This window comes from Protopterus annectens, chromosome 8.part0 (genome assembly GCF_019279795.1).
Source record: "Protopterus annectens isolate FY-2018-M chromosome 8.part0, PAN1.0, whole genome shotgun sequence".
NCBI classification, from domain to species: domain Eukaryota; kingdom Metazoa; phylum Chordata; order Ceratodontiformes; family Protopteridae; genus Protopterus; species Protopterus annectens.
Genome location: NC_056741.1, coordinates 1,876,188,911 through 1,876,204,788, shown reverse-complemented (window position 1 = coordinate 1,876,204,788; position 15,878 = coordinate 1,876,188,911). Strand labels below are relative to the sequence as shown.

General features: G+C 38.7%; 1 protein-coding gene across 2 annotated transcripts in view; it reads left to right on the top strand.

Annotated features, from left to right (window-relative positions):
* LOC122809692 (von Willebrand factor A domain-containing protein 5A-like) overlaps nucleotides 1-15,878 on the top strand; it is a 1,295,998-nt gene that overhangs the window by 187,055 nt on the left and 1,093,065 nt on the right. For both annotated transcript variants that reach the window (XM_044081369.1, XM_044081368.1), the window contains exon 3: nucleotides 9,878-10,080. In XM_044081369.1, coding sequence (XP_043937304.1) covers nucleotides 9,878-10,080 — 203 coding nt within the window. The remainder of the gene's footprint in view (nucleotides 1-9,877; nucleotides 10,081-15,878) is intronic.

The following is a 15,878-nucleotide window of genomic DNA, read 5'->3' as shown; positions in this document are numbered from 1 at the left end:
TGAGCTACATATGTCACAGTTATGCCCCCCTGCACACAGCTACACACTGATTTGTCCATGGCAGTAGTTATGCTAGACATCTGTGCATAGATATGTACTGCTGCCACATATGGATGTTTCAAAGTATGCAGAGTACTCTTCAAAAACATCTACTACATGCCAGTAAATACATATGTGTTACATACCTTTCCTTTGTATGTGTTGGTATTATAAATGTCCGTGTTCCCTTTTTTTTTTTTTTTTTGCTTTTGCTGTTAATGTCTCTCTCTCTGTCTCTCTCTCTCAGTGTCTGCAATGGAGTGATTGCATGTGTGGGCAGAAGTACAGCCTGCTTTTATAGGTATCTGCACATGTGCATGTGATGGCCTCTGCACCAATTGGTGGCCACCATTTGGTAATTGCATGCAGCCTGCTATGTGGTAATTGCAGTACTCACTGTCATAGCAACCCAATGCTATAAATTGTTAAGTCAGGTAGGCATAGCCCTTTCAGCTTTCCAAAGTAGGGCTCATACTTGTTTGCTGTGAGCACCGTTGTTTAAGTCAGAAGGTTGGGTATAGTTCTTATATCTGAAGCTAGGAGTGTAGTCAATGATTTAAATGTTGTACTCAGACCTGAATGTTGCCACTTCCAGTACACACCTGTCAGTATAGAATTGTACTCACCCCTGAAAATGCTAACACAAGATACATGGGAGTATGTAGTTTCTTTTCTACTTATACAATTAACTGCCATACAAAAATAGTTATTGAGATGTATTCTTTTGGCACATGAACTGTTTGTGAACTGCTATACTGTGAATATTAATGTACTCACTTCTGAACAGTTTGTGCTTTTTTAGTGTTGACATTAGCACAGTCTGCTCATGAAAACTGGACAATTCCAGTACTCAGTATGCCTACCTATATCCTTGGTAGACCCTGACCACACAGGTATATTGCACATTTGGGTAGGGATGCAGACATACAGAGAGCATTATGTATTATTGTGTGAATGTTATCTTACTGGACTTAAAGGGTTGCTGTGTACCTGTTAGTTTATCAAGGCAAGTAGTCTGTCTGCATAGCTCCCAGCTGTAGACCTATCCAGATGGTAGCCAAATGTTAGCCTGTTATTCTTTGTCTGTGCAACACACACGTCTTTTCAGCACTGGTACAATGGCATTGTTACAGTCAGTTGCTACCAGTACATTGCTACATCCTTTGATATTTCAGTGTTGTACTCCTACATAAGGGTATGCTTGTGGAACTCCTTCCAAAGCTATTTGCACAGTGTGTAACAGCAGAAAAGCTGATATGCCTGTGTGTTTCTGCCTCTGCCAGGCCTCTGAAACACTCAGGTACATATTTGAACATAGTCAGGGAAAGGTAGGTAAAAGTGAGGTACACCTTCAAAATAATAGAGACAGTAAGTGGAGACTTCGAGAGAACCAGTGCATATGGATTACTACACCTTTTCTGAAGTACAAGTGGTGTCTCTTATTGTCATTATTCATTAAGTGTAATACCCCACCTTTCTGCCTAACATCAGTACTTTTCAGAGGGACACAGCTAACATATGTTTCAAAATCAGGGTCATCCCTGAAAAGTAGTCACAGTTGGGATGTATGTCCTCTGCCCTAATCAGATATGACACTGTTTGTCCTGCTATGATACTGTCTGTGGGTTGTAAAGTGCTGCTGTAACATTATTTCCTGCTAGAATGGCTGTTTCTCTTATCACAGTCATGTAATGCAATTCCACAACAACTGCTGGTAAAGTTCCACAGAACAAGTCTTGTGTTATGGCATTCCTATTTTTCCTTTACATTCACTCATTCTGATGCATGATATATTTATTTCAGCACCAACTTGTTGTATGTCTACCGTGGCTTAGTGGTACTTCATGCAGTCTAATGTGTCCAAGGTCCGGGGTTCGAGACTGACAGAGGTGTTTTATTTTGCTGCTGTGCAGAACAAGGGCCCTGACATACAGAGTGACTAAGGCACTTTTAAGCAGTTGTAAGTGGGTTTGCATGGGTTTGTGCGATGCTTAGCTAAGCGCAAACAAGCGCACACTCGCGTAAACCCGCTAACTACTGCTTAATAGTGCTTACTCCCGCTAACCTCCGCGCTCATTTCTTTGAAAGAAAAGAAAACGGGGAGATAGGAAAGTGGTGAAAAAGGGGCACAAAGAGGGAAAGACAGTAGGGAAAACAGCTCAGGATCTGCAGGACGGGTGTAGGGAATGTCCATAGCTGCCCATTTCTTTAACAACAATAGCTGTGCATATGCAATAAATTTGGAGGGAAATATGAAACCTTCCACCCCTGAGAGAGGGATGAGGACAACAAAGTATGTTGTACTGCCAATTAAATATCAGTTTATGTGTCCAGCGGACATGTGTGCAAAATGGGCAGTTATGTATGGGGCGTAATTTTTTTTGGGGAGCAGATTGCCCCTTTTTTTTTTTTTCCGGTGAGAGTGGAATGTGGGGTAGGGGAAGCAGGTATATTTGGGGAGGTAGGTTGGGGAGGTAAACAGACAAGACAATCAAGATGCATACAAGGGCGGAATATGACACGTGGTGGGTGAACACCATTGACTGGAAAGGATGTTTGGAAATCACAAGCCCACGAGCCCAGAGATGGCAACAGTGGAACTGAGATCCCCACCCATGGGCAGTCACCACTGCACCTTCACAGCCCAGAGGGTGGCTGTGCTGGGGGCTGCATAGGAGGGGCAGGCTCACCCATGAGTCACGCCACTCATGCCTCAAGCTGGCGTAGAGGATCAGCGACAGAACGCTCGATCTCCCTATGCACCACAGCCCGGACCATTCCGAGGATGATAGGTGGCCCTCCTCCACCCACGCTTGCACAGGGGGATGAGCCCCATCCCCTGCAATGCTTCCACCTGAAGGTGGCACATGGCCAACGGAGAAGGAGGTCCCAGGCTGGGCACCGGACCTGCTGGTGCCAGGTGCCATCGCCAGCTGAGGAGGGGCAGGTGGGTCCGCTGGGACCGGCCTTCCCAAACGTTCTATGTTTAGGAGGATTTAATGAAAATATGGGTAAGTAACAGTCAATAGCATTCCCAATTAGTTATAACAGCATGCAGAAGTATTCCCATTGACCCAACACACCAGAGTTCCAAAAGTTGAACAGCAAGCATGACACATGCATATATAGAACAACAGTGGACATTACAACAGCATGCAGGTTTAATTGATGGCAACAGGCCACCAATATTGTGGTATTTGGACAGGGAACATGCATCAAAATAAATGCAGATATTTATAAACCAATAGGACATATGTCCCAACAAATGTTTTGAGATTAGACATACCCATTGAGGTGTGGAATTGCATTTTTTATGCACATACAGTAGGGTGGAAAATGATAGCTCCATTAACAACTTATATATCCTTCTAGTTTACACTACATTCCTATTAACTGCAGTTATATGTCCCCTACATGTATTATTACACTACCCAATTGTCAAATTGGGAAATGGGTTTTGCTAGATCTTTACATACATGGGCTGTATCTGACTTACAAACTGTCCGGGATGCAGATGTTACTGCTGCATATTTTGTGAGTTGCTCAGACACACTACTGCTGAGATGGTACACTGACAGCTCTACTTTCCTATACTTATCTAGATATGTTTAGGTGAAATTATCAGTTATATGTTAACAGCTCCCTACATTTCTGCCAGCACAATGACATTTCTGGGGAACACAATACCAAGCTACTCATCTGCCAGATTAACCTGTACATGCTGGGCATGAACCAACAGTTGAGGACTGTAAATATGCTTAAAAGCTAATGGCACTCCCTTCGTCCACTTTATATGGGCCTACCCAACTGTATGTTAACAGCTCTTAATACTACAGTACTATTTCTACAATGCAAGAGTACAACAACATATCAAAGAAAATGACGCAGACACACTCCAGGAATTATACTTTATTAAATACTTATAACACTTTTCTAGAGGCTCTCTCATTTATTTTATATAACAGTACATGCAGAATAATTATACCTTTATTCATTGTGTTAAAACACTTTTTTCAGGCTATCTCATTTATTTTACATAACAGTACAAGCTGGATAATTATTAACCTGCCTGGTGGCGCAGCCTTAGCAGCCTATCTGCATAGGCTTGCTGATTCGCAGCACGAACACCTGCAGCTGTGAATTCAATGAAGTGATATTGAGACATACCTATTCATAGTATAGACTAGAATAGCAATTCTTACATACTTAATTCCATGGCTACTTACTCAGTAGTGTGGCATTTTCCATCTCATGGGCCTCCTTGATCCACTGGTGCAGTTGACCCACCTTTCATCTTGACCCACCTTTCATCTCTTCAGGTCTGCATGGTGGTGTCTGACCTACTCACCAGTCCGAGGGACACCTGTCGCACTGGTGAGTTCATGAGCTTAGATGGTCCCAGGCTTCCGCTTTGTATTGGGTGCCTTGGTACTGGCCCCACAGGAGTCTATCCTCATGATTATGGACAAGAAGCCAAACCATTACTTTTGACTCCTCAATGCCCCATCGTTGAGCTCAAAAACGAGAGCCCTCTCCAGCACCGGCCATTGCTGCCTGCAGATGGGAGCTACAACCAGTTACGGCAAGTATTCCCACCTATGGAGCTTAAATATGCATCATTTCCTGCACTTATTTGTGATTGGCCAGTTATGAAAAAAACTCAGCTGAAGGCACACCTGCTTAGCAATGGGTAAACTTCCATTGATATGTATGTGTGTGTTGAAAGTGCATGCTTATGAAAAGCTGTCATGACTTAGTGGTTCAGTACTGTGATTATGGTGCACAGTATCCCGGGTTCGAGGCCTGTCATTGCTTTTTATTTTACTACTGGCCAGTCTGGCTAGGAGGTGTGGCTGTGTTTAGCTGACTTTGCTCAACTTTTCCCAACATTGCTCTACGGTGCTCTATGTTGCCCGACGTTGCGCTAGTTAGCACATTGCGCAGCTACGCACAAAGCTATTCTGCTAGTTAAAGCAGTGCTAAGCTATGAGCAATTATACTTAAATATTCTTAATACTGGTAAACTTTGCTTAGCAGTGCTTCACATTGCTTAAGATACATTACTTATGCATTCATCAGCATGCATGAACATTTCACCTTCTTATTTTTATATATATATATATATATATATATATATATATATATATAAAATTCGTTCACTACTACATAGGCCATTTCAATGCTTTTTGCTAAAATTTAAATGATAAATGTCAGGAATTATTTTTATATACAGCTTTCCAACAGAAAATAGAAAGGGGAGTGGTGGGCCTCAAACCAGGAATGCCTCCTCTTTGTGCGAAGTCTCTACCACTAAGCTATTGCTATTTTGCTTAATTTGCATATACGTTTCTTATTATCCTCTTTGATGTCTAAACTGCTAACTGTAGCTAAGCAATGGGCAAACCTGCGCAAACATGCGCAAATACGGGCAGCTATATTGGGAATAAAAAAAAAAATAAAAGTTTTACATTTTATAATTGTACAGGGGATTAGAATGTGGAGGAGTGCAGTGTTGGGTATGTACACATTTGAGCGGACTCGCTCATGTCAGTTGACATTTCCCAATTGAGAGACTTGCAGGGCATGGATTTTTGGACTGCTTGGCAGTCCGACACGCCCCCTGCACTCGTGCACGCTCTGTGTTAGCCTTGGAGTTGAGGCAGCGAGCCCTCATTAATATGCATGGTGCACTGCTGTCTTACTCTTGGTCTGGCATTTCTGTGTAAGACTAATTTAGTCTTACACAGAGGATTCATGAATCCTGGGGAGAATGTTTTCCATATCTGCTAGAACATTCCTCTTCATTTACTGTATAATAGATAATGAAATTATGAATCCATCCATTTCTGTACTGTATAAATTAACTTTAGAGCTAGAGATCAAATTTACTAATAACTATTGGTATTTTATTATTGAGAAATTAAATGAAATTGACAATAACAGTAATAAAAACTTGATTTAAAAGTCAGTTGGGTTAACATCTCCAACTATGTTTTGGAAAATATATACTTGGGAATGCACCACATAAAGTTTCAAAAATGTTAAGAACTACTGAAAACTTTTGCTGTACATGTAAAAAGTTAAAGCAGATTGGTGAGATATATATTTTAAGTTATGAAAAATAAGCAGACATTGGGAAGATTTTCAATCATTCTTAAAAAGCATTCTGGCCTAATAGGTATATAATATGTGATATTTTTATTCTACAAATATTGCAATACCTAATTGTATAAATGCTTAACAGTATCTGCTGATCTGGATATTATTGACAGTATCAAGAATGATAATTACATCAAACTGAAATAGTGCAAAACCACCTAACTTTAGTAAGTTTCTTTTGCTGACCTCTGTTGTATGCTACATAGAAATGAATGTAATAGCTTTAAGATCAAATGATAAAACTCTTAATTACAGATTCTGGATAAAACTAAAGTTTCTTTTAGAGAAATATTTTAATGAATTGTAAGCAATGTGTTTTAGAATTGTTTTTAATTTTTTATAATCTAAAGTGTGATTTTTGTCTTTGAATAATTTTGTAAATATTATATATAGTTTTGCTTTTTTATTTTCATTATAAATAAAAATAGGGAAAAAAAGAATGCCTGTTTTTTCTTCATTGTCTCTCTTTCTGTCACAGTTCTAAGCTACAGGAATTTTGTATGTAACTCAATACCCTTTTCTTTGCACTGTTTCCACATAGCTTCCTTCTCATCCTTAAATCTCTTGAATTGCTTGCGTCAGGTTTAATTCTACTATTGTTAAACCTGCAACTTTTGTGTTGTGCAGAATAAATGGAAATAACTCAATGGCAATCATGTTAAATATCCCAATATAAAAATATTTCAGAATCATCCTTTTCATAGAACCTAATTTAGTTTTGCTGTAGAAACAAAAATGGCATTCCCCTTATTAAAATCTATATCAAAATCATATCAGCTGAGTAATATGCATGTTAATTCTTTAAGTAATGTACTCATTTCATTTTACTCACTCACAGCTATATGTCCCTAATTTCATTTTCCTTTAATTAGTATCATCTTCCAGTCTCATATATCTCCCTTAAGATCATATGAATAGAAATAATTGCAGGATTCACCTGAAATTTGTAGAAAATTACAAAATATCAAGATATAAATTTGTCTTACACATGTAATCTTTTTAAATCCTCTGTAACTTTAGAAAATAATTGTAACTATATATACATATATATATATATATATATATATATATATATATATATATATATATATATATGTATATATAAATAAAACACAATCTGGTTGTGATAGTATACTGATTACAAGTGGTAATACTTTAGCTTGTTTAATAATGCATCATGAAGTATCAATGCATACTGGCTACAACATTTTGAAGGAATGAAGGTTTCTATATAGTTTTCCATAACCCTTTTAACTTTGAATTTTTGTTTTGTTAAACCCCAGCTATGTTCCTCGTGAATTGCTAAATAAACATAGTAAGTAAATGTTTGCAATTTTTGACACATTTAGTTAAGTTTATTTTAAAGTTTACTGTGTAATTAGTTTTATGTGAATCAGAATAGTAAACACTATTTAACCAGGAGTTAAACCTAGAATCTTTTCATTAGCATAGTTAAACATAATCCTTTACTTGGCATTTTTGTAAAGATAAAATAATGTTCTTTTGGAAAACAGGATCCCTATGTGTGTATGGTGTTTTGGTGTCCTAGCCAGCTATATAGCATAGACGGATGGAGCTATTACTGGATCACAAAAACTAAGTTTAACTAGTGATCTTGAATGCTAGAATGTTCAGCTGGGGAGTGGTGGGAGACAGAGGTCTATTCTGTGTGTGGGGGGGGGGGTAGAGGCATCAATTTCTTTTTACATGTGTGCCTTTTGTTGGAGAATAGAGTAAGTAAAGTGATGAGTGAAAATGGAAAAGACTTCAGCCTTCTAAGTGAAATGACTTTACTGTAGCGATCGTTGCGTGGCCTGATAACCTCATAAGAGGTTGAAGAGAAGGGCAGAAAGGATCCTAACAAGTACCAAGGATGGTATAACACTCAGACTACTGTGACCTCCCTGTCTAGCCCAAACTAGTCAGTGTGTTCTGCCAAGTTCCTGCACCTCGAGGTGGCACCAGCCCAGAGGGCAGACCAGAATATAGGAGAAAAAGATTTTGAGATATAGTGGATTGTCAGAGGACCTTAAGAGCAGATAGGAAAAACATTTAAAACATGGGTGCCCTTGTAAAACAATGCTACTCACTTCCTATTCATTGTTACTTAATTTTTCACTTGCTAATTACTCTGTCTTCTCCTGGGAGAGTGCCTCGAAGTTAACAAATGGTTAAAAAGGCAATAATGCAAGCAGATGTTTGACTAACAACCATGGTGTCAAAGGGCATTATAGAGGGAATGAGCAGCACTCATTGATTTTGGGGGTAAAAGGAGATTTATCTGGTCAAAAGCAGCAAAGCAGCAGTAGAGATTGTAGGAGGGTTTTGCTCCAGACAAAAAAATATAAAGGGGAAAACACAGCCAGACAAACACTGACAATGGAGTGTGGAGTGTACAGAGGAAGCCCTCACCTAATGCAATATTGTTGTCCTACTTAAGGTGAGGTAGATAGGAGTTAAAGGGCAATTTTTTTAGGGAAAACACAGCCAGACAAACACTGACAATGGAGTGTGGAGTGTACAGAGGAAGTCCTCACCTAATGCAATATTGTTGTCCTACATCAGGTGAGGTAGATAGGAGTTATCAGGTTGAGGTCATCGCATGATGTCCCTATCTGCTGTCTCCCATTCCCCAGTGTACTTCTACTGATAGTGGTCATAGTCCTGAATGTGAGCTTATTAGACACTGTGGAGTGACTCAACCCACATATACTATAGAGGGTCACTGAACATGGCTGATGGTAGTAACTAGGTGAAAAGCCAAAGAGATAACTGAAAAAAAAATGTGCTGCATTTATTAGATTTTTGATCATAGCTGCTGATAAAATATGTCTGTGGAACCCATTGCTTCTATTGTTTTTACCCCTTCTAAAGAATTCCATTCCTTTTACTACTAACTTTTGCTGCTTGTATAGTAATGCCATACATTCCTGATATTAGATTTTCAGTCTACAAGTTGTATTTCTTTTTTAAATATTTTCCATCCTGCAGCTAGCATATACATTTCAGAGGGACTATATTATGTGATCGAATGGTCAAATATTCAAACACATAATAGTCGACCCGTAATAATCTAACCACCACAATGTCGAACGGTTCAATGGAAATCTCTGTACAGTGCAGAAATGGAAGTTTTCCATTGTCTGCACTGTAGTGCGATCTTGGAGTTGGTATATTTAAGTAGTGGGGGTGTGGGGATGCAGGGGGGCTTGCCCCCCCCGCATACAGCATTTAAATGGTTTGTTTTGGTGGGTTTTTCTTTTTTCATTTCCATTCGACATTGTGGTGGTTCGATTATTATGGGTTGACTATTACGTGTTCTATTATTTGACCATTCGATCACGTAATCTAGACCCCATTTCAGAGTTGATAAAGGACAGTATTTTCACTGAAGTAGTTTTCTTTTATATTATTGCATTTTTAACCTGAGTCCATATAGAAAAAGAAATTCAAGACTTACCAGACCAGAATTTATTACAATTATTTTAGCTGTACATTTGAACTTTATTAAAACATACCTTTTTTCTCTAAATATTTGCAATACAATTTTATACCTGTGTGTGAGCTTGTTGCTGCCTTTTACTTTTTTATTAACCCTCCCAAACACTCTCCCTGTGATATCTTTTAATTTCCTTAAAATTGTTATCCCTGTGACACATTCTTTCTGTCTTGATTATAGTTGCTCTTAAGGATGTCTCAGTGTCTGTGCAGGTGAAGGGTATCATTGCAGATGTTACTGCAACACTCCTGTACAAGAATGATTTACAAGACCCGGTGGAAGCTGTGTTTTTCTTCCCAATGGATGATGATGCTATTGTGTATAAATTTGAAGCAGTGATTGATGGGAAAACTATCATCGCAGAAATTAAAGAGAAAAATGCTGTAAGTAAAATGGCTTTATTTTGTTTTTGCTCTGTTGTTAATTTCTGTTACACTGGAATAACTAAAAAACTCTTTTGTGTTTTCTGGACCCATCATTGTACAGGTATATTTGAATCTGGTATAGTGTCTTGTGGATTTAATATATGTCTGTTTGCCTGTCTGGTGGCTCATTTGTCTTATCTGTTTAGAGTCATTGCCTGGCTATTTATGGGACAGTCTTTGCACTACCTGGCCATTTATGGGCCAGTCTTTGCATTTTGAGAAAAGTCAAAATACTGGGGCAGAAATATACTCAGCAGTCTGTTCTACTATGTGTCTAAGCAAGCAATGTTTCTGAACTGCTAGGCATAAGCATTTATTGTTTGTAATGTTATGAGCTATACATTTTTATGGGTCACAGGAGAATTTAGATCATTGTTATAAGTCACGGGGGACTTTGGAATTAACATGTGGGTGTCACTTTGGCAGGCCTGGATATAAAAAGCAAATAGAGAAACAATGTAGGTTATCACCTCAGAAACTGATGTGTTGAGATGAACTCAAAATATGGACACTCAAAAAAGAGGAGGAGGATATTTAATGACACAGAAAGAGACTCTCCAGTTTGATTCTTGGCTGGTGTGCCTTTTGTGCAGAATCTGCATGTCCTCCCCACGGTCGAGTGAATTTAAAGACATGCAGGTAGGTGTGAGCGTGTGTGGGTGTGCCTTCTTTGAAGGTTGGGTAACGGGCTGGCAACTCGACACCGTAAAACTTCACTGCCAATCATTAGTGGACTGGAGTTCTGCTCTGGAGACCCCTAATTGGGAAAAGCCGAAAGACAGTGTGTGTGTGTGTGTGTGTGTGTGTGTGTGTGTGTGTGTGTGTGTGTGTGTGTGTGTGTGTGTGTGTGTGTGTTTGTGATACAAAAGATATTTGAAAGAGTGAAAAGATTGTTTAAATTAATGTCAAGTGGCGTAGACATGAATGATTTTATTTCTAAATTCTCCTCACACACTAGATATCTGAAATTTCATTTACTTGAGCATTAATACTGTATTTATGTAACGGCAGTAGTTCATGGGTACTTATTAGAATACTGATCTATGAGGATCTTTACAAGCCTAGCAATACACTCTCATTACATTTCTAGACTATATATTTTAAGCATGAATAACCTAGGGATGAGCAGAACACTTGCATGTTGCCACTTTTCCTGAGGGACAAGGGTGCTAAACCAGGGGTGAATTTGCAGTTTCCCGTCCATTCATCCAGATTATTTTTGAATAGTGTAAGATAAGTACTTAGCTTTATGTGGAGAGGAAGATGATTTGAAAGAAGTGGTATTTCCTGTGATACATATATATATATATCCCTTCAGATATGTGTAAATGGTTTGAATACACATTTGTTTGACACATAATTCACCTAAAAAAACTTACCTAAACCATAAGTCCATGACAGCACATATATGGTTTGCTCTAAACACAATTTGCTTGAAAAAAAGAATATTCCCAACACACTAATCAGCAAGAATTGCTGAGTTTGTGACCTAGTGAAAAAGTTATTTGCAAGTGCTTTTTTGCAGGGGGCAAGACCCCCCCCCCCAAAAAAAAAAAACAATATTTATGTACCAATTCCATGGTCGCTTCAAATCTAAGATGGGAGAAATCTCTCAAAATCTGGTATCACTGCCAGTATACAGTAAGACATTGTACCAGCAGTGCTTTACACTGGCCTGTGTTATATGCTAGACAGATGTGTCTGTAGGTTGCACTACTTAAAGCATTTCATTGATGGACTATGTCCAAACAGCATAGTTCCTTATTGTGTCTAACATTATTTCTCAACTAATGATTAAATGTATTTAGACTAAATAGTTTCACACAAATGTATTTTCGACCACTTGCACATTAGATCAACATATTTAGGTCAATTGTGTCTCAGCAAATGTATATTCAAGCAATTAACTCACCTCCATCCCTCCAACATGTTTTGTTTATGTTGTAAAAGAGATTTAGATCTCTTGAAGATGTATTTATTTCCTGAATGGAGTTGTGAATATGCAATAGATCTGAGAGGATAGGGTATGTTGATGCTGTGTACCAATGCAGATATCACCCTCAATAGCCTGTATGATACTGAGGAGAGGGACAAGATTTTGAGATGGTCCACGTATTTTTTATGATTTTGGTCCCTAATTATCTTGGTAAGAAAGCATTGTGGCCATTCAGGTTGTGTCAGATATTTGGACAGGTACATGCTGAGGACAGCAATTATACTCAGTGATCAGCCTGATGAGGGTAGAGTAAATTGCAGTGATCACACCCCTGGACCTGGAAGCTGTGCAATAAAAAAAGTACTTTCTTGCAATAGTGGATACATGGTGATTGATGAACAGCTCATTGTCAGCATAGGTTTCTGGGTCCCTAACTATTGGATCAGTTTTCAGGGGTGCGTTGCAAGTGTGATAAGTTACAAAGCACTTCTTGCTTGTCAAAGGATACTGTTATGTACTTCATGGCATTTAGTCTGACCATGGTTTTAGCACCAGTTGTGGGTTTGGGAAAGGACTCCTAGACAATCTTGGAGTCCTCTGGGGAGTTTATGATGGCATCAAGTTTAAAGTCATCTGCAAACTTGGTCGGCCATACACCCTTCGCAGTAGCTTTGACTTTCAATGTGTAAATGCCAAAGAGTAGTGGCCCAAGGACTGAACCCTGGAATACACAGCTAGTGACAGGTCATTTGAAGGTGGTAGAGCAGCCTATCTAATTTCCAGGGTTCTGTTTTTGACCCAGTCATCTATCCACTGAATTACATAGGAATTAACATTAAGCTGGTATAGTGTATCTTTGATACTTGAGTGTTGGATGATGTTGAATGCCTTTGCAAGGTGTATGTATGTATGCAATGTGTACTGATTTGGTCTTATCCATTGCTTCAGCAACCTTCTTGAAGAAGTCATTCTGATTAAGTAGGCAGGACCTGCCCATAGCAGATTCAATCTGGTTTGTGTTGAGAGTCTGTAGGTTACCTGTGTCCTTATTTATCAACTCCATAATAATCCTTTCCACAGCTTTATAGGTTAGGCTGGTCAGACTTGTGGGTCTATAATTTCCTAATTCCATTGACACCCACTTTTGTAGAAGGAGGTGAAAGTCTCTGACCTTCATTTGTCTGGCACAAAGCCTATTTGGAGGCTGACATTGAAAAGGCTCTGTAGTGGGTTGACAGGTCCTGTTTCAACAGCCCAGTATATTATTGGGTCCCATAGAAGCAGTATTCTTGGCCTTGGATAGTGCCTTGAGGACTATCTCATGTGAGATTTTGAGGGGTAGGTGTAGACGGGGGTATGAGATCTGGAAATGTAATGTTACATTTAATTTTACATGCAATGTTTTTTTTTCTTTTATTATAGAGCCTGTTTATGTTTAGATTCAACCTTAAGGACTTAGTTTTGAATTCGGCATTGTATTTATGTCAGTGTGGGACAGATGTATCTTTACAGGTATTCACATGTGCATAGAATATGGTAGTAAAGGATTCTCCATAAGCAGTGGGGTCATTGATTTGGAAGGGGATGTAGAATTAAGCCAAGTTATTACTCAGTTTCAATACATTAGCCTTTGTATAATCTCTGAACATCTTGGTAGTGGACAGTTTGTTCAGCTTCAGTTTTAAGGTGAATGGGACTGATTTGTGGACCGATTTGACCAGGGAGGGAGTTACAACTGGTACGGAGCAGAGCTGTCCGATATTGATGACACCAAGTTGAGGATTTTATCATCCCTGTTTGGTGTATGGACTAACTGGTTCAGAGGATTTGTATAGATGAAGTTCAGAAATCTCTGGGCATACATTTTGGAGGATGTATCCATCTCTTGGTTAATAAAGGATTGAAGTCCCCCAGTGAGAATGGTGTTAGCTTAATGCATTGGGACACCATTGTAGTTAGGTAGTCATTATGGGCTTAGGGGGACATAGATGGGGTCCTACAGGTAGCCATGATTCGATAAGGAGTGTTGTTAATGATAGGCTGCACAAGGAGGTCCAAATTATTATCCTGTCTAACTTCTGCAGAAGAACTGATTGTTTTTTTTTTTTTTTTTTTACAGATATTATGACACCACCACCTATAGTGCATTCATCTAGTGTGATGACCTGAATGTGTTGAGAGACATTGAAACCCTGTATTGATGGGGAATCTCACAATGGTGTTGAAGTAGGTCTCTGTAATGATGTGTATATCAATGTTTTTCAGGGTAGGGATACTTGTAGGGAGTGGAGTTTTTTTGTTTAGATTTCTATAACTGAACATCAAAACCTTTATGCTATCCAGATTCTGGTTTGCTTTGTTGGAAACTTTTGAGGAGTGATGTTGCCTAAAAACACAATCCCAAGCTGATTCCTGAGAAGCAGTTCTTAGCCTCTTCAGTGATTCGTAGTTTAGTCCAAGATTTTACTTATTTCAAAAATAAGCTAGAGATGAAATTAATACTCTGAATATTGCAGTGTTCATTAAGTGAGTTGGATTATAAGATTTTTATGTTTAGTGTTTATACCTTTGAATACATATCTAATAGAATGTGTTCTTAGATTTGTGGCAAAATGGGCAAGCAATGTTTTAGCCAATATGTGAAAGCCTTATGGAGGTTAGGTCCAGGCCATTCATTCCTGGCTAAGCAGTTAGGGCTGTCTACCATCTCCTCACAGTCTGATATATATATATATATATATATATATATATATATATATATATATATATATCTACTTCATATATGTTCGATACTTCAAAATGCTGAATTTCATATGGCCAAGACCATATGCTTGACACTTGAAATGTCGAACATATGAAATACAAAAGTAAAAAAACAACAAACACTTACCTAAACACTGCTAGCAGGGAGGAAAGCCCCCCTGCACCCCCCCATAACTTAAATATACCAACTCCGAGATCGCACTACAGTGCAGGAATGGAAATCTTTCCTTCCCGCACTATATGGAGGTGCCGGTTCTGCATTATTGGTATTTCAAATGTTGATCATATGGTCTCGGCCATATGAAATTCGGCAATTTGAAGTGTTGACAATGTCAAGGGGACCCATATATATATTGTATGTATGTATATATATATATATATATATATATATATATATATATATATATATATATCTTTGAATAATGTCAGAAACTAAGCCAATAGTTGAATTCAATAATTTTGGTTTGAATTGTGGCATCATTGGTGATGGTATAATGGTGCTGAAAGGTAGGTTCATACTAGCCATGGACACATACTCGGAGGGTTCCATCATGTCTCTCTTCATGAAGTCCAAAGTTGCATGCCTCAAGTCATGTGTACTATGACTCTGTCATATGTGTACTTGTAGTGCATGGACTTGAGTGTCTGTGTGATGGGTTGAATCTTGGGAACTGATAGGGAACTGAGAGTGACCCTCTTCTTCCACAGCCCGGTGAGTGGTGCATTGGTGTAGCTCACAATAGAATCAGACTAGGATTTTGGATTGTGTGGAGGTTGGTCTTATGAACTTTCGAACAGAGACATTGTGACTCTTTGATGTATATTTCAACATTAGTGCTATACTCGTGTGTGTTTGAGGTTGTTGAGGGTACTTGTTTCTTAGGTTACATTTAGGAGGCGTTTGTGGTGTAGGTAGCTTACTTTTAATAGCCTGAATATATGTAGGTCTATGTGTTGGTCTTATCTGTGTGTGATAGGTTTAGTGTGATGTTATGTGGCACTGACAAATGTAGTGCCTTCAAGTGACAGTTTTGCCACTATAAAATTAAATAGCTGA